General features: G+C 37.0%; 1 protein-coding gene across 5 annotated transcripts in view; it reads right to left on the bottom strand.

Moving 5' to 3' along the window:
* Positions 1–20,306, bottom strand: part of RNF17 (ring finger protein 17) — a 129,971-nt gene that overhangs the window by 4,953 nt on the left and 104,712 nt on the right. For all 5 annotated transcript variants that reach the window (XM_082364886.1, XM_082364887.1, XM_082364888.1 and 2 more), the window contains 6 exons: positions 9,032–9,151; positions 7,975–8,055; positions 5,547–5,672; positions 4,338–4,394; positions 2,417–2,533; positions 1,092–1,260 (listed from right to left, as the gene is read on the bottom strand). In XM_082364886.1, the coding sequence (XP_082221012.1) occupies positions 1,092–1,260; positions 2,417–2,533; positions 4,338–4,394; positions 5,547–5,672; positions 7,975–8,055; positions 9,032–9,151 (670 nt within the window). The remainder of the gene's footprint in view (positions 1–1,091; positions 1,261–2,416; positions 2,534–4,337; positions 4,395–5,546; positions 5,673–7,974; positions 8,056–9,031; positions 9,152–20,306) is intronic.

Here is a 20,306-nt window from a genome sequence, read left to right as displayed (position 1 = left end):
ATATAGATTCCGTACATATTTAATAAGCACTTGTCTATGAATCAACTTGTACATATGCATAATTAATTGAAGAATAACCATAGAAAAATGCACACATGTATGTGTAGCTCCATGAATGATCACATTACGCACAGACTGTTTGTGCAGCCTCCCTGAGAGAAGAGCACCGTGAGGAAGGGATTGTTTCTTCCAGATTATAAATTAGTTTTTACAAAAAGAAAAAGTGACTGAGTTTATTTTTTCACTCATTCAACAAATACTTATGAGCACCTACTTGTGCCAGGTGCCCTCCTTAAGCGCTGATGACGCTGCAGCACAGAGTCCCTGCTGTGGTGCTGCCTTACAGGACGGGAGGAGGGGGTGGGGTGGGATGCATCAGGGAAGAGCTGCCATGCGGGGATAGCTGAGCAGAGACCCTGCTACACACCCCAGAACTTTCCAGGCAGAGGGAACAGCAAGTGGTGTTTATCAGCCAAACATGGGTCACAAATGATTAAAATCTCATTAAGTAAAATCAGATAGGACGTCAGGCTGATGTTTTCCTTTGCTAAAGTATCCTCTGATATGAACAAAATACCAAGGATGAATACATCCCTATACATCACATACTGATAAAATGTGTAGACACCACTCCTGGTATTCAGGAACCGTCAACACCAGTAACTAGATGCATTTTCCTCATAGGAGAATGCCATATATTTAATAAAGATAGGGAAGTAGATTAGAAAGGGAAAAAAGCAGGATTTCACCCATGCTGGCAGGACTCGACACAATCTGAGTTCTGCTGCCCCACACAACAATTAGCAGCTTAGGTGGCTTGTAATTAAAATTAGTGCTGTTCAGGTCCAAGTAACAGCTCACAATCTGAGCTACTGGCAAAACTGCAAGCTCAGAAAAGCCACCTTCATGCAGTCAATGTTACAGTGTGGCCTGAGCTTTGAAAAACAAAAGCGCCCCAAGGCAAGAGACCATGCATATCAAGTGAGGGTGATAGAAATACCAGTTAACCTTAGAAACAACCCAGTCTCATCAGCACTGAAACAAAACAGCGGCTTCACTGGGAATCCCATTTTACTCTGAAAGGTTAGTACCTGTTCGGAAGTCCGTCAGAGGCAAGAACGTCTCCACATCCTTATTGAACCTCCCCAGCGCTTCCTCAAGGCTCTCAGCCTCAGGTTCCCAGCTGACTCCACCGTCAACTGTGTCATCATGCTGCTTCACCAGATTACAGTTTTCTACAGAGTCAAGGCAAATATACACCTAAGTGGGGGGAAGGGAAGGGAAAAAGTTCAAATGCTGTAATTTTTAGTATTCATGATGTGGACAGAACTACTGCACGCCAGTCCCCAGCAATGACCTCACAGCCCTCAGAGTCAAGTCCCCACAGCAAACCAGACTTGCTCTTTGCGACTGGAAAGCATGAGAGCGGCGGCGGTATGTGACCACTGAGCCCAGGTTGTCAAAGGCGTGGTCTCTGCCTTGGTGGCGCTCAGCCCAACAGGGAAGCGTGCAGACGCGCGCCAGCAGGCCCAGCAGAGGCCCGCGGGGCCGGGGCCCAGCCCTCGGGCTCTGGAAGTGGATCCTGCACACCCCCCACACACACCCCAACTGCAACCCCGAGATCCTGGATTTCTGACTTTCACGTGTGTTGTTTTATGCTGCTCAATTTGGGGTAATTTATGTGGTGACTAATAACTAATTAAAAATCATAAAAACCAACAATAGTTTGCGCTACTATGTTCTCTGATGAAATTATGGAGCAAATTCTTCTTGTAGGTGAAAAGAATGGTTTACTGTGTAAAAATGGCTGAGAGACTGCCTGGCCACTTAATTTGTCATTTCTTTCTCTCGTTAGCCAAGCATATATAATTGAATTTTCTTGAGTGTACTTACTCATTCAGTCAATATTTACTGAGTGCCTACTATGTATCAGGCAGTATTCTAGGTTCTAGGGACACACCTCTGACCAAAACAGACAAAAATCCCTGTCTTCATGGAATTACATTCTAGTGGGAAGAAGCAGACAAAATAAGGAAGTGGCACAGTGTGTTACAAGGTGGTAAGTGGTATGGAAAAACAGCGAATAAAGAGCACTTAAGTTCAATGTAGGACGAGGACAGGGGAATGAGATGTTTAATAAGATTTCACAGGTGGAAATAAGTTCCAACTTAACAATCTAAATATTTGAATGAAAAAGCTACACAATACTGGGAAAACCCAACAGTGATTAAGGAACACTTGCCTCATTAAGTACAAACAAGTGTCTGAAGAGGACATTATAGGGCAGGCAACCTAGCGGCCACCAGCTGTCAGCTATGAAAATCAGGAAGATGGAAATGTGGAGAATCAACCCTAGAGTTAAAGACCGAGACTGCCTGTCATGTTTTTAACCACCAGCATTACTGGAATCACGTACTTCGCTGGGTGAGACAACGTGCTTAACTTGAACAGCGTAGAGCTCTCCAGGGGGAGGAAGAGGTGAAGACAAATATGGCGGTAAAATAGGCGTCTCTGTTTCAGGCAAAAGCAATTCCTAAAACATCAAAAATAAATTCCAATTTCAGAATGACTATTACAGAAACCCACCACATTATTAAAGCTTATTACAGTGCCAATTTACTTTCATTTAGCAAAAATCTAGCTGAGACACTGAAAATCACAAAATAATTTTGTTGTAGTGGGACCAAAATGTGATAAGTAATCAAAAGATCTTTAGCAGTCTTTTGTCCCCTGCCAAAAAAAAAGATTTTGTATTAAAGAAACCCCACAGGAATATTTACTTATATATAATATTTACATATAACACATAAAATTCTAGAAGAATGATTAACAAATTGCGGCTGCTTAGTGGGACGGACTGGGGTGTTCAAGATCTAGAACTGGGACAACTTCTTTCTTTTCACATTTCTGTAGTATTTCATTTATTTTTAGAGTATTTTATAATAAAAACTAAAATATGAAATGACAAAGGAAGATTTAAGTTAAAAATCATGAAAAAAGTGTGCTCTCTCTTAAGCTCTATAAAAGCATAAGGAGTAATTAAAAGTTATATGATTCCAAAGAGGATCAAGGCAGTTAGCAGTTGTTAAAAGAAATATACATATAAAAATATAGGGGATTTTTCTTTTAGTAAGTTAAAAAAAATCTTGAATATGGTGATTAACATAAAGAGTAAAACAATCATATTCAAATTTGTAGACTCACTTATTACTATTTAACATTTCCAAACTGGTGGCAAAACAAAACATATTTGAACCACTAAGATTTCAGCAAGAAGTGACTACCTACTGTTGAATTTTACTGATTTGTTACAAAACACTTTACAACAAGCATATGTCATTTTTATAATTATAGGAATTAAATTCTACTTAAAATTTTAAATGATAAAATTTTACTTATGAAAACACTTCTTGCACCAAAAAGCAAAAGTGACAAAAGAAAAAATAAGATAAAAAGGATAAACTAGATTTCATCAAAATTTAAAACTCTGGTGTTTCAAAGGATACCATCAAGAAAGTGAAAAGACAACCCACAGAATGGGAGAAAATATTTGCAAATCATATCTGATAAGGGACTTGTATCTTCACACCTATCCCAAGATGGCTAGGAAAAAAGTCAGGTAAGTGTTGGTGAGGATATGGAAAAAATGGAACCCTTGTACAATCCTAGTACCAAAGTAAAATGATGCCGCTGGTTTGGAAAACAGTTTCACAGTTCCTTAAAATGGTAAACACAGTCACCATATGACTTAGTAATTCCACTCCTAGGTCCATACTCAAGAGAACTGAAAACTGACATCCACTTAAAAATTTGTACACAAACGTTCATAGTAGCTTTAATTCACTATCTGTAAAGGTAAGAACAACCCAAGTATCCATCAAGAGATGAATGGATAAACAAAATGTGTGTATCTGTATAATGGAATATTATTCAGCAATAAAAAGGACACATACTACAACATGATTCAACCCTGCAAACATTATGCTGAATGAAAGAAGCCAGTAACAAAGGGCTATGATTCCCTTTATATGAAACGTCCAGAATAGACAAACCCACAGAAACAGTTTCCAGGAAACTGGGGAAGGGGAAATGGAAAGTGACTGCTGCTGGTATGGAGCTTCTTTTTGAGATGAAATGTTGTGGAATTAGATAGTTGTGATGATTGCACAACTCTATGAATATATTAAAAACCACTGAGTTGTACACTTTAAAAAGTTGAATTTTATGGTATGTAAATTATCTCAATAAAGCTGTTATGCTTACCTTCCTGATCTTGTATCAGATTCTTTGTATTGATGAAGTGTCCAAATTTTCAAAATATTTGGATTGAAACTTACCTCAAACCTTATTTCCCATCTCTCTTCCTCATACTTTTTATTGTAATCTGTTGGTTTCTGAAATAATATAGTATTATTAATGAATAAAACTATCTTTAACTATGTACTATTGTTTTAAGGCACTTTCATATTTCATCCCACAAAAACCGTGTGCATGACCTTGTTGGCATTCATTTCAGCTTAACTATGGGAAAATTTAGTGTTCTGAGTGATCTTAATATTGCAACAAGAAGAATCCTCAAAATTATGCTAAAAGCATGTCAATTGTCATTAGTTTATAATAAGAGTGGGAGCTCTTACCTTTCCTTTTAAATGTTCACACTGAAGAGTACACCTGCCAGAGAGACTAAGTAATCTTTATAAAACCTGTTTAACAGATGAAACACCCTTTACACAAACACACGGGGGCACGCACGCACACACACACACACACCTCTATGCTCAAAAGAAACAACTGGCTGTGAGCATTACATGTACAAAGTTATGTCATAGTTTCCTATTTGAGAGAAGAAAGTAGTTTCCTATATTGAACTGCACACCCACTGTTTGGTTGTGTACTATCGCCGAAATGAATATTCAAAAACTTAACAAGTGAACTGTAAGTCTAAAAATATCTTGCTATATAAAATGTTCATGTTCTTATTTATGATGAGTACCCTATTTCTATAAAGTATTTGTGGCAGCTTGCCATGTGAAATCCTATCTGTAACAGACTAATTATGTTTTTTAAAATATTAAAAACAGAAGCACCAGGCAACTGGAATGGGCTATTTACTGAAGCTAAGCTTAAAATCTGGCTCTGAGTTCCCTGTAAGAAGGCAAAATGGGGGAAATGTTATAATACTGAATATAAGGCAAAACCATTTTATCTTGGGAGAGAGTCGTTTTCTGGCAGTGAATTCCATTATGATTTTATAATTTACATCTATATTCAAACAACGTTAGAGAACATATGGGCTTCTCATTAGGTTTGAAGACATAGAAACACTAAGTGACTCTTAATGCAATTGAAGTCTTTTCTAGGACTTTATAAAGCATGATATAGGGTATTGCTTTCTCAATAAAGAATTTACAAATCCTCTAGACCCTCTAAACATATCAGGCATGTAGAACTATATGGAAGGCTTGAGGCATAAGACAAAATATGACATTTTAACCACAATTTCTTTTTCTATAGTTTAGATTTTTATAGAAAAATAGTTCACTTACTTCCTTCAGTATTTCCTCAGAATGTTCAAAAGTACAATACTTATGGTGTGCCATAAAATAAGAAAGTGACATTCCATCAAAATAGAGACGAATAGATAATTTCTCCCATGGATTTTCTGGTAATTCCTATTTAAGTTCAATAAAGGAGATTATTACTATAAAAATAAAGTCTGTTTGAAGATTAAAATTTTACAGTCGGCAAAAATGAAATTAGATTTCTGACAATCACAGTATTACTAGTTTGACTAGTGATTTGTCCTGTAAAATTTTCTTCCTGGTATTTTGGCAGATAACGAGGCAATAATGCTACTACTCTGGTTTTTATAAAATATATTTACATGTCCATAAGGTAGAGAGTTTTCTAGTTATGTAAAGAAAACAATTTACTATACATCATCTTTAGATAATACTAATAATTTATACTAAGTAGAAGGAGAAAGAAAAAGTATGCTCAGGAGTAAAGAAATGAAGTTTAGTTAAAAATCCAAAAATGGCAGGAATCAGAAGAAATTAACAACAGTCTAGGAGTCATATAGTGGCTTTAAAACCTGTGGGTCCGTTTACAAACATTAGGTACCAAAATGCACATGACTGATAAGCTGATCGTTCCTCGCTATTTCCACTCGGTACCACCTTAGTCCAAACTCATGTCTCTGCTGAGTTAGTGTAATCACCTTCCAGCTGATCTCCTGCTTCTACCTTTTTCTACCGTCCAGTTTTCACCAGTGCAAAGTGAAAACAGTAGATTGTGAGGTCAGATCACATCCACCTCCGCGCAGCGACAACTGCACCTCTCAGAGGTGGCCTCCCACCTCCGTCCGTCCGTCTGCTCCTTGGACACTCCAGGCGTCTCCTGCCCTGTGGCTCTCTGCACTGATCTGGTAACTGCGTGGCGTGTCCTCTCACCACTCAGAAGTCTCAATCAAATTTTATCTTTTTAGGGATGTCTTCTCTGACCACTGTATTTAAAATGTTATCTCCTCCCTATCAGCCTTTCCTAATTCATTTTTCTGGCCAGCACTACTATTTAACATACCTTATATATATATATATTTTTTTTTCGTTTTATTTCCCATCACTAAAATGGAAGCTCAACGGAGGCAGGAGTTTCTATTTGGCTCTTGCTGCACCTGCAGGCCTAGGACAGAGCCCAGCATGTTAAGAGGCACCGGGTCCGTGCCATGAGCATGTAAGGTAGGAGGAGCACTTCTGGGGAAGGTCTGCTACGGCAGCAGGGCTGCAAGGGCAGGCACAGGCATGGTTTCTGAGAAATCGAGTACCTTGGTATACGACACACTGTTTTCCTAGGCTAAGCTAAGCAGCAAAGAAAGCCACCTGGATAACCTGAACAGTTCCCATCTCTGCAGGACTTCCGTGACTGTCCACAGAGGCTGTGAATAACCAGAGAGGCTTCTCCACTTTCTTATTTAAGTGCATCTGCGGCTCTTTTTAGGTCTTTATCAGCCTACCATCACACCTTTCATACAGAAATACTTCCTTAAAGTTCTTCTATCTTTCTGCCTGAACCCTCCAACACAGCTCCAGGAGAATCTTCTCACTGCCTCACTGCTCAAGAACCCCCAATGGGGCCTCCTGCCTGACGTCTACTTCTCTTAAACCCTATTCACACTGCTGTTCCTCCCAAAACTCCTACTGTTCTAGCAAATGCATTTCCCATTTCTGTCTCCGCACCTACTTTGTCAGGAGCACTTCATCAACTCCCATTTCTACATTCCTATTACACTCGCTCTTTTTACCGGCCGCCTGGCTCTCAGCAAGTTGTGGTGTAAAGTCTTTAGGGTTTTGTCTTGTGTCTCACTGTTTCACTAACTAGACAGGGCCCTTGAGGACGGGAATTACCTGCACCTAACACAGTGCTACACACACAGCACCATCCTGAAAACGACCATGTGTGTTTATAAACATCTCTATTTCCTTAGTACTCTCCTCGTGTCAAAATAAGTTGTTAATAAGGAATCTTCCAAATTACTTGCTTATGGAAGTTCTCAGGAACTTGCTCAAAATTAGGTTTATTTAAAATGAGCCTAGGAACCAAAGTGGCAACTTCTTTTATGTTAACGAGTAATTGATAACCACATAGGAACATAGTTCTTCATAAAAAAATCCCTCAAATTATATTACCTGTAACACTTTATGGCAAATAAACTAAATCAATGATATATGCTTTATTTTTAATTTTTTTTTGAAGTTGGTTTTTTTAAGATTCTTTGATGTGAACCATTTTTAAAGTCTTTATTGAATTTGTTACAACATTGCTTCTGTTTTTTGGTCCCTTGGCCGAGAGGCATGTGGGATCCTAGGCTCCCTGACCAGGGATCAAACCCACAGCCCCTGCATCGGAAGGCGAAGTCTCAACTCCTGGACTCCCAGGGCAGTCCCAATGATATACACTTTAAATACGAATTACCATAGTGTGAACTTCCACCTCTCTCTTTGAAAGCAGTTCCTGAAGGAGTTCTACTGCATCTGGTTGCCAGACACTCCCGACCTATTTGGGATTAATAAACTCAGATTTTTTCACAAAATAAGAGCAGGAAGTAAATGATGATACACAAAAGTAGCCATAAACAGATAACACTAGAGAGAAGGACAAAATATATAGGCAGTTTTCAGAGAATATCATGGGTATATGATAAAAATGATCTTAAGAAACAATTTATCTCAGCTTCCCCCCATGTTACTCTCTTAAAGCATTTTATGCTTTAAAAATATAAACCTACACTAAAAACAAAGCATCATAAAACTTTAAAAAAAGGCCAATATGCCAAAGCAGTGCTTGTATACTGACTACAATGTATATTTATTAAGGAGCAGTGACTATTACGTCTTATGTGTTAAGAGGTTCACTTGGCCAGGAATTGGGGCCTCCTGCCACAAAAGCCCATGAGGAGCCCCAGCTTCCCGCCAGCGCCCTGTGAGTGAGCATCTGGAAGTGGGTTCTTCAGCCCAGTCAGTCCTTTGGGTTATTGCATTTCTGGTGCACATCTTGGCTGCAGAGTCATCAGGGACCCTGAGCCAAAACACCCAGCTAAGCTGTTCCCAATGCCTGAGCCACAGAAACTGTATGAAATTTTTAAAAAGCTTATTGTTGATTTAGACCACTAAATTTTAAGCTTAATTTGTTATATAGCAAGAGATAATTAATATACCATTCCTTTCTCTGATCCAGCTTCAAATTTCTTGAAATTTTATTTGAACCGTAACTAAAAATTAACAATTCCAAACAAAATTCCCATCTATGAAGACATTATCTCTCTCAATTTATTCAGATATTTTTATATCTTTCAGTATAATTCTGTCGTTTTCTTCATAAAGGCCCTTTGTCTATATTTGTAAGCTTATTTCTAAATATAATTTTTGTTGCACTGAAAGGGATGTCATTTTACATTCTAATTTCTAGAAAACTATTGTTAATAAAAAGACAGTATTTTAAAATTAATCATCCTATAAATCCGTTTACTCACAGGTATGGTATTATAGAGATGACAAGGAATACAAAGTTGGGGTGTATCAGGATACAGCAAAATAGGGTAAAGATGACACTGTGGAATCTTCTCAGTGAATCCGTGATCTAAATATTGTACCTGAAACAGGACAAAGTTCATAATTAAAACTTACTACTAAAAACTAGGGGACAGAAAGGACTCCCTGGTATTAAAGAGAATAAAAAAAAAAAAGACATCCTAGAAGGAGATATAAGTCTGGATTTAAAAAATCTCTAGAAAAAAAGTAACACTGTATTTCCTCACCCCATAGTGTATCAAACCTCACTGTCAAAAGGTTTTCTTACACACGAACAAAAGCTTTTTTTCTTGAGAATAATCAATTTTTTGGAGGATGTTTAAAATTTTTCTTTTGTTTTTCCAAGTATTTTAGAAGTCCTGATTTCCATTTAATAAAAGAACATTTCTCAAATTCTCAGTATTCCTCAGTTTCACAGTTTGGGAAACTCTGAATGTAATGTTTCCTTCCTGGAGAATCACATTGCATAATAAAGGTTCTGAGAAGTCCTATGAGAAAGAAACTTGTTTTTAAGTCATCCAGTGTTCAAATTTTGTAAAATAACTTTCTAAAGACTTCATTTTTTAAAGAATTTTGGGTTCACAGCAAAATTTAGAGAAAGGTACAGAGATTTCCCTCACACCCCAGCCTCCCTCACTGTAACATCCTGCACCACAGTGGTAATTTGTTATAATCATGAACCTACACAGATACGTCAAAATCAAGGTCCATATAGATTACGTTAGGGTTCACTTGGTGATGTGTACACCCTATGGGACTGACAAATGTATAAAGACGTTCTGTGAAAACAAAGGGTGTTTTCATTGCCCTAAAAATCCTCTGTCCTCCCTCCCTGCGACCCCTGGCAAACACTCATCTTCTTACTATCTCCATGTTTTGCATTTTCCAGAAGGTCATATAGTTGGAGTCATACAGTATATGTAGCCTTTTCAGACTTGCTTTCACTTAGCGATATGCATTTAAGGTTCGTCCATGGCTTTTCATGGCTTGATAGCTCATTTCTTTTTAGCACCGAATAATATTCCATTGTATGAATGCACTACAGTTTATTTATCCATTCACCTACTGAAGGACATCCTGGGTGCCTCCAAGTTTGGCAATTACGAATAAAGCTCCTATAAACAGGTTTTTGTGTGGACATGTTTTCAACTCCTTGGGGTAAATACTGTAAAAATTTAATAAACAGAAACCTCAATTAAACAGAGTTGGGAGATCAGAAAGGGGAGCTCCATGTCCTTTGATGATAGCAGAGCCCAAAAGGAGGAATACAGACTCTTCTTTCCTGGGAAGGACTCAGCCAATGAAAAGCCACGGACTCTTTGTTTACTAGAGCCATACCCAGTTCTTTTCCTTCTCTATAAACGTGTTCTCCTTTCCTTGCTTTGCAGGAACTTGCACGTGACTTACCATGGTTGCAGACCCTGAATTGTAATTCTCTGCTGATCCTGAATAAATCCAACTTTGCTGGAGAAGTATCTGGCAGTCTGTTTATTTCAGGTCAACAATACCAAGGAGTGCGACTGCTGGATCACATGTTAAGAGTCGATTCAGTTGTTGAGAAACTGCCGAACTGTCTGCCAAAGTGGATGTACCACTCTGCATTCCCATCAGCAGTGGAGGGTTTCAGTTGCTCCATGTCCTCACCAGCCTTTGGTGTTGTCAGTGTTCCAGATCTTGGCCATTCTAATATATGTGTAGTGCTATCTTGTATTAACTTGCATTTCCCTGGTGACATATGATATGGAACTTCTTTTCGTATCTTTATTTGCCATCTGTATGTCTCCTTTGGTGAGGTATCTGTTAAGGTCTGTGGTCCGTTTTTTAAATTGGGTTATTTTCTTACTGTTAAATTTTAAGAGTTCTTTGTATATTTTGGATAACAGTCCTTTATCAGATGTATATCTTGCAAGTATTTTCTCCCAGTGTTTAGCTTGTTTTCTCATTATCCTGATATTGTCTTTTGCAGAGGAGAAGTTTTTAATTTTAATGAAGTCCAGCTTGTACCTTATTTCTTTCATGGGTCATGTCTTTGGTGCTGTATCTAAAAGGTCATTGCCATATTAAAGGTCATCTATGTTTCTATGTTGTCTTTCTAGGAGTCTTACAGTTTTATGTTTTACATTTAGGTCTGTAGTCCATTTAGAGATAATTTTTATGGAAGATTTTATAATTTTTATAAAATCTGTGTCTAGATTTTTTTGCATGTGGATGTTCCATTGTTCCAGCACCATTTGCTGAGAAGACTATCTTTGCTCAGTTGTATTGCCATTGCTCCTTTGTCAAAGATCATTGACTATATTTATGTGGGTCTATTTCTGTGTTCTCTAGTCTATTCCATTGATCTATTTGTATTTTGCTTTGCCAATACCACACTGTCTCGATTAACTTTATACTAAGTCTTGAAGCCTAGTCTGTCAGTCCTTTAACTTTGTTCTTCTCCTTCAATATTGTGTTGTCTATCCTGAGTCTTTTGTCTCTCCATATAAACTTAAGAATAAAGTTTGTTGATATCCACAAAATAACTTGCTGGAATTTTGACTAGGATTGCACTGAATCCATAAATACAGTTGAAAAGACCTGACATCTTGCCATCATTGAGTCTTCCTATCCAAGAACAGAGTGTTGCTCCATTAATTTTGTTCTTTGATTTTGTTCATCAGAGTTCTGCAGTTTTCCTCATATGTATCTTTGTATATACTTTGTTAGATTTATACCTAAGTATTTTGTTTTGGGGGTGCTAACGTAAAATGGTATTGTATTTTTTATTTCAAATTCCATCTGTTCACTGCTAGTATATGAGAAAGAAATTGAGTTATGTATATTAACCTTATATTCTGCAATCTTCCTATAATTGCTTACTAGTTCCAGGAGTTTTTTGATGAGTCTCTTGCATTTTTTTTTAATGTAGGTGAACATGTCATCTGCAAACATACACAGTTTTATTTCTTCCTTTCCAATCTGATTACCCTTTATTTCCTTTTCTTGTCTTGTTGCATTAGCTAACACTTCCAGTACAATACTGAAAAGGATTGGTGAGTGGGTATCCTTGCCTTGTACCTGATCTTGGTGTAAAAGCCTCAAGTTTCTCACCATTAAGTATTATGATACCTGTAGAAGTTCCCTTATACTTCTAGTTTACTGAGTTTTTATCATGAAATGAGTCCTGGATCTTCTCAAATGCTTTTTCTGCATCTACGGACATATTCATGTGATTTTTCATTTTTACACTGTTGATGTGATGGATTACTATAATTGATTTTCAAATGGTTAATCAGCCTTGTATACCTGGGATAAACACTATTTGGTCATAGTATGTAATTTTTTTTAAACATCACATACTGTGTTGGCTCTAACTTGCTAATATTTTGCTGAGGGTTTTTGCATCTATGTTCCTGAGAGATACTGGTCTGTAGTTTTCTTTTCTTGTGATGTCTTTGTTTTTGAATTAGGGTAATGCTTGCTTCATAAAATGAGTTATGAAGTATGCCCTCTGCTTCTTTCCTCTGAAAGATACTGTAGAGAAATGGTAAAATATCTTCCTTAAATGTTTGGCAGAATTCACCAGTGAACCTATCTGGGCCTGGTGGTTTTTGTTTTGGAAGGCTGTCAATTATTGACTCAATTTCTTTAAAAGACATAGGCCGAGACTGTTTATTTCTTCTTGTGTGAGTGTTGGCATTTTGTGTCATTTAAGAAACTGGTCTAGTCCATCTAGGTTATCCAATGTGTGGGCATAGTTGTTCACAGTATTCCTTTATCTTTCAATGTTCATTAAATCTCTGCTTTTATTTCTGATATTAGTAATTTGTGTCTTTTTTTTTTTTTTCTTGGCTAGCCAGGCTAGAGGGTTATCAATTTTATCAAACTTTTCAATGAACCAGCTTTAAATCTCATTAATTTTTTTTCTTGAATTCCTATTTTCAGGGATTCACAGATTTCAGCTCTAATTCTTATTATTTCTTTTCTTCTGCTTACTTTGGCTTTTTTCTTTTTCTAATTTCCTAAGGTAGAAACATAGATAATTGATTTTAGACTTTCCTTCTTTTATAATATATGCATTCAATGCAATGAATTTCCCTCTCAGCACTGCTTTAGCTGCATCTCATAAATTTTGTAAGTTGTTTTCATTTTCATTTAGTTCAAAATATTTTAATATTTCTCTTGAGATTTCTTCTTTGACCCATGTGTTATTTAGAAGTTTGCTGTTAAATCTCCATGCATTTTGGGATTTTCCAGTTGTCTTTCTCTTACTGATTTCTAGTTTAACTCTATTGTGGTCTGAGAGCAAACACTGATTCCTATTCTTTTAAATTTAAGGTGTGTTTTATGGCCCAGAATGTGGTCTATCTTGGTGAATATTCCATGTGAGCTTAACAATGTGTATCTTGCTGTTGTTGGGGGAAGAATTCTATAGATGCTAATTATATCCAGTTGATGATGATGTTGTTGAATTCAGTTATGTCCTTACTGATTTTCTGCCAGTTGGATCTGTCCATTTCTGATTGGGGAGGGGGGGGGGTGTTGAAGTCTCCAACTATGATAGTGGATACACCTATTTCTCCTTGCAGTTCTACTAGTTTTTGCCTCATGTAGTTTGACTCTCTGTTCTTAGGGGCATATTAAGAATTTATTAAGACATTCAGAATTTTATGTCTTCTTGGAAAACTGACCCTTTTTCATTATGTAATGGCCTTCTTCCTTGATAACCTTCCTTGCTTTGAGTCTGTTCTGAAATCATTATAGCTACTCTTTCTTTCTTTTGATTAGTGTTAGCATGGAATATTTTTCTAAGTCCATTTATTTTTAATCTATTTTTATCTTATATCTAACGTGGGTTTCTTACAGACAATATATAGTTGGGTATTGTTTTTTGATCCACTCCAATAATATGGGTCTTTTAACTGGTGCATTTAGACCACTGACCTTCGAAGTGATTATTGACATAGCTAGATTAATATCTAACAAATTTGTTACTGTTTTCTACCTGCTCTTGTTCTTCATTCTTATTTTTGTCTTTCACTGTTTTTCTTCCTCTTGCTGTTTTTTTTTGGGGGAGGGATTTTATATGATTCCATTTTCTCTTTCTTAGTGAATCAGTATAGTTAAAAATTTTTTTAGTAGTTGCCCTACAGTTTGCAATAATCACTTACAACTAATCCAAGTCCACTTTCAAATAACACTATACCACTTTATAGACAGTATTAGTACCTTAGAGTAACAAAATAATCCTAACTCCTCCTTCTCATCCCCTGTATTATTGTCATTCATTTCACTTATATATAAGCATACATAAGCATATATATAACTGAAAGCACATGTAACTTAATTATTTACTGCTATTATTACTCTGAACAAACTACCACCTGTTAGAGCAATTAAAAATAAGAAAAATAAAAGTTTTAACTTCACTTATTCCTTTTTCAATTATTTTCTTTATGTAGATCTGAGTTTCTAACCTATATTATTTTCCTTCTCTCTAAAAATTTTCTTTTAACATTTTTTGCAAGGCACATCTACTGGCAACAAATTCTCTCAGTTTTTGCTTCTCTGTTAAAGTCTTCATTTTTCCTTCAGTTTTGAAGGATAATTTTGCAGGGTACAGAATTCTAGGCTGATGGGTTTTTCTCCCTCTCAAGATTTAAAATATTTCAACCCACTCTTTTTTTTTTAGTTGATTCATTTATTTCTTTATTCAATTAGTATGAAATGAGGGGCTATTCTGGGTGAACCAAAGTGCTAAACTTACACTGTGATTTCTACCCAATTTGCATTGTTCTCTTAGCTGAAAGAGGTGGGGAAAACATTCTTCCTATATCAGTGGCTTCAGCTGCTCAACTTACTTTTCAATAAACAGTTAATTATTATGTCAAAGGTTTTAGGTAAACTTGACTAACGTTGGCAAACAGCACTTGAAAGAAAAGACTGAAAGCAGCTCTTTTGCCCCTTTCCCATTTGCACATTTCTGTTCCCCTCTAACCTTAAAAGAACCTAATTACAGGAATGAGATCACTAGGCAATTTAACCTAAATCCTGACATGTGCTCTTCTGAATGCATACCATGCCCTGTCTAATCCTGTGATTCTTCTTCTAGATGAAAAGAAGAATGAAGAATTAAGCAGTTAAAAATATGGCTAGCTCCCCCCTACCACCAACAGCCTCCCTAAGCAATCCTGCAGGCAGATCACTCGGGCAATATAGCATCTGAAGAGAGAGGCAGCCAGCCTGTATGCAATGCAGAATGATGTAGAACCCAGCCTCCTGCCTCGATGATTCACTGAGATTGTTCCCCACACGCCCATTTTCCCCTTTAAAAACTGTCCTGGCTGAGCAGAATCTTAGGAGTTGGTTTCTGGACACAAGTCCACCTTCTCCTCAGATTGCTGGCTTTTCTGATTAAAGCACCTCTCCTTTCTACTGACACTTGCCTCTCAAATTACTGGCTTATGAGTCAACCCGCTCTCTTCTTGCTTCTTGCATAGTTTCTGAGGAGAAGCTGGATGTAATTCTTATCTTTGCTCCTCTGTAAGTTAGGTGGTTTATTCCTCTGGCTTCTTTCAGGATTTTTTCTGTAATTTTAACTTTCTGTCATTTGAAATGACAGATGGTTTCTTTTGCATTTATTCTGCTTGGTGTTCTCTGAGCTCCAGGATCTATGGTTTGCTGTTTGACATTAATTTGGGGAAATTCTCAGTAATAATTTTTCTTCTCTCTTCACTTTCTGGTATTTCCATTATCTGTATGTTATACCCTTGTAGCCATCCCACAGTTCTTGGGAATTTGGTTCTGTTTTTTTTTCAGTTTTTCTCTTTACTTTTCAGTTTTAGAGGTTTCTATCTATATATATCCTCTAGTGCAGAGATTTTTTCCTCAGCTGTGGACAGTCTACTAACAAGCAAATCAAAGGATCTTCCTTGGTATTTCCATCTCTCTGCTTACATTGCCCATCTGTTCTTTCATGTTGTCTACTTTATCCATTAGAGCCCTTAGCATATTAACCATAGCTGTTTTAAGTTTCTGTTCTGATAACTCTAACATCCCTGCCATGTCTGGTTCTGATGCTTGTTGTGTCTTTCCAAACTGTGTTTCTGCCTTTCAGTATGCCTAATACTTTAAATTTAGATATGACCTATAACATAATATTAGTTTCAGGTATACAATGTAATGATTTGACATTTGCATATATTGCAAAATGATCACGATAAGTCTAGTTAATATCCGTCACCACACAGAGTCACAAAACATTTTTTTCGAGTCAGCTCTACCCACCACCAGAGCCTCCCATCAAGCCTCTTAGATAGCCTCAACCACCAGAGGGCAGACAGCAGAAGCAAGAAGAACTACAATCCTTCAGCCTGTGGAACAAAAACCACATTCACAGAAAGACAGACAAGATGAAAAGGCAGAGGGCTATATACCAGATGAAGGAACAAGATAAAACCCCAGAAAAACAACTAAATGAAGTGGAGATAGGCAACCTTCCAGAAAAAGAATTCAGAATAATGATAGTGAAGATGATCCAGGACCTCGGAATAAGAATGGAGGCAAAGATCGAGAGGATGCAAGAAATGTTTAACAAAGACTTAGAAGAAGTAAAGAACAAACAAACAGAGATGAACAATACAATAACTGAAATGAAAACTACACTAGAAGGAATCAATAGCAGAATAACTGAGGCAGAAGAACAGATAAGTGACTTGGAAGACAAAATGGTCGAATTCACTGCTGCAGAACAGACCAAAGAAAAAACAATGAAAAGAAATGAAGACAGCCTAAGAGACCTCTGGGACAACATTAAACACAACAACATTCGCATTATAGGGGTCCCAGAAGGAGAAGAGAGAGAGAAAGGACCAGAGAAAATATTTGAAGAGATTATAGTCGAAAACTTCCCTAACATGGGAAAGGAAATAGCCACCCAAGTCCAGGAAGCGCAGCGAGTCCCATACAGGATAAACCCAAGGAGAAGCACGCCGAGACACATAGTAATCAAAGTGGCAAAAATTAAAGACAAAGAAAAATTACTGAAAGCAGCAAAGGAAGAATGACAAATAACATACAAGGGAACTCCCATAAGGTTAACAGCTGATTTCTCAGCAGAAACTCTACAAGCCAGAAGGGAGTGGCATGATATACTTAAAGTGATGAAAGGGATGAACTTACAACCAAGATTACTCTACCTGGCAAGGATCTCATTCAGATTTGATGGAGAAATCAAAAGCTTTACAGACAAGCAAAATCTAAGAGAATTCAGCACCACCAAACCAGCTCTACAACAAATGCTAAAGGAACTTCTTTAAGTGGGAAACACAAGAGAAGAAAAGGACCTAGAAAAAGAAACCCAAAACAATTAAGAAAATGGTCATAGGAACATACATATCGATAATTACCTTAAACATGAATGAATTAAATGCTCCAACCAAAAGACACAGGCTTGCTGAATGGATACAAAAACAAGACCCATATATATGTTGTCTACAAGAGACCCACTTCAGACCTAGGGATACATACAGACTAAAAGTGAGGGGATGGAAAAAGATATTCCATGCAAATGGAAATCAAAAGAAAGCTGGAGAAGCTATACTCATATCAGATAAAATAGACTTTAAAATAAAGAATGTTACAAGAGACAAGGAAGGACACTACATAATGATCAAGGGCTCAATCCAAGAAGATATAACGATTATAAATATATATGCACCCAACATAGGAGCACCTCAATACATAAGGCAACTGCTAACAGCTATAAAAGAGGAAATTGACAGTAACACAATAATAGTGGGGGACTTTAACACCTCACTTACACCAATGGACAGATCATCCAAAATGAAAATAAGTAAGGAACCAGAAGCTTTAAATGACACAATAGACCAGATAGATTTAATTGATATTTATAGGACATTCCATCCAAAAACAGCAGATTACACTTTCTTCTCAAGTGTGCACGGAACGTTCTCCAGGATAGATCACATCTTGGGTCACAAATCAAGCCTCAGTAAATTTAAGAAAATTGAAAGCATATCAAGCATCTTTTCTGACTACAACGCTATGAGATTAGAAATGAATTACAGGGAAAAAAATGTAAAAAACACACACACATGGAGGCTAAACAATACGTTACTAAATAACCAAGAGATCACTGAAGAAATCAAAGAGGAAATCAAAAAATACCTAGAGACAAATGACAATGAAAACACGATGATCCAAAACCTATGGGATGCAGCAAAAGCAGTTCTAAGAGGGAAGTTTATAGCTATACAAGCCTACGTAAAGAAACAAGAAAAATCTCAAGTAAACAATCTAACCTTACACCTAAAGGAACTAGAGGAAGAAGAACAAACAAAACCCAAAGTTAGCAGAAGGAAAGAAATCATAAATATCAGAGCGGAAATAAATGAAATAGAAACAAAGAAAACAATAGCAAAGATCAATAAAACTAAAAGCTGGTTCTTTGAGAAGATAAACAAAATTGATAAGCCATTAGCCAGACTCATCAAGAAAAAGAGGGAGAGGACTCAAATCAATAAAATAAGAAATGAAAAACGAGAAGTTACAACAGACACTGCAGAAATACAAAGCATCCTAAGAGACTACTACAAGCAACTCTATGCCAATAAAATGGACAACCTGGAAGAAATGGACAAATTCTTGGAAAGGTAAAACCTTCCAAGACTGAACCAGGAAGAAACAGAAAACATGAACAGACCAATCACAAGTAATGAAATTGAAACTGTGATTAAAAATCTTCCAACAAACAAAAGTCCAGGACCAGATGGCTTCACAGGTGAATTCTATCAAACAGTTAGAGAAGAGCTAACACCCATCCTTCTCAAACTCTTCCAAAAAGTTGCAGAGGCAGGAACACTCCCAAACTCATTCTATGAGGCCACCATCACCCTGATACCAAAACCAGACAAAGATACTACCAAAAAAGAAAATTACAGACCAATATCACTGATGAATATAGACGCAAAAATCCTCAACGAAATACTAGCAAACAGAATCCAACAACACATTAAAAGGATCATAAACCACGATCAAGTGGGATTTATCCAGGGATGCAAGGATTCTTCAATATACGCAAATCAATCAATGTGATACACCATATTAACAAATTGAAGAATAAAAACCATATGATCATCTCAGTAGATACAGAAAAAGCTTTTGACAAAATTCAACACCCATTTATGATAAAAACTCTCCAGAAAGTGGGCATAGAGGGAACCTACCTCAACATAATAAAGGCCATATATGACAAACCCACAGCAAACATCATTCTCAATGGTGAAAAACTGAAAGCATTTCCTCTAAGATCAGGAAGGAGACAAGGATGTCCACTCTCACGGCTATTATTCAACATAGTTTTGGAAGTCCTAGCCACGGCAATCAGAGAAGAAAAAGAGATGAGAGGAATACAAATGGGAAAAGAAGAAGTAAAACTGTCACTGTTTGCAGATGACATGATACTATACACAGAGAATCCTAAAAATGCCACCAGAAAACTGCTAGAGCTAATCAATGAATTTGGTAAAGTTGCAGGATACAAAATTAATGCACAGAAATCTCTTGCATTCCTATACACTAATGATGAAAAATCTGAAAGAGAAATTATGGAAACACTCCCATTTACCGCTGCAACAAAAAGAATAAAATACCTAGGAATAAACCTACCTAGGGAGACAAAAGACCTGTATGCAGAAAACTGTAAGACACTGATGAAAGAAATTAAAGATGATACCAACAGATGGAGAGATATACCATGTTCTTGGATTGGAAGAATCAATATTGTGAAAATGACTATACTACCCAAAGCAATCTACAGATTCAATGCAATCCCTATCAAATTACCAATGGCATTTTTTACGGAACTAGAACAAATCATCTCAAAATTTGTATGGAGACACAAAAGACCCCGAGTAGCCAAAGCAGTCTTGAGGGGAAAAAATGGAGCTGGAGGAATCAGACTCCCTGACTTCAGACTATACTACAAAGCTACAGTAATCAAGACAATATGGTACTGGCACGAAAACAGAAACATAGATCAATGGAACAAGATAGAAAGCCCAGAGATTAACCCACGCACCTATGGTCAACTAATCTATGACAAAGGAGGCAAAGATATACAATGAAGAAAAGACAGTCTCTTCAATAAGTGGTGCTGGGAAAACTGGACAGCTACATGTAAAACAATGAAATTAGAATACTCCCTAACACCATACA

Source organism: Balaenoptera borealis, assembly GCF_965194805.1.
Source record: "Balaenoptera borealis genome assembly, chromosome: 18".
In the NCBI taxonomy this organism is placed as follows: domain Eukaryota; kingdom Metazoa; phylum Chordata; class Mammalia; order Artiodactyla; family Balaenopteridae; genus Balaenoptera; species Balaenoptera borealis.
This window is presented reverse-complemented; position numbering and strand designations above follow the sequence as displayed.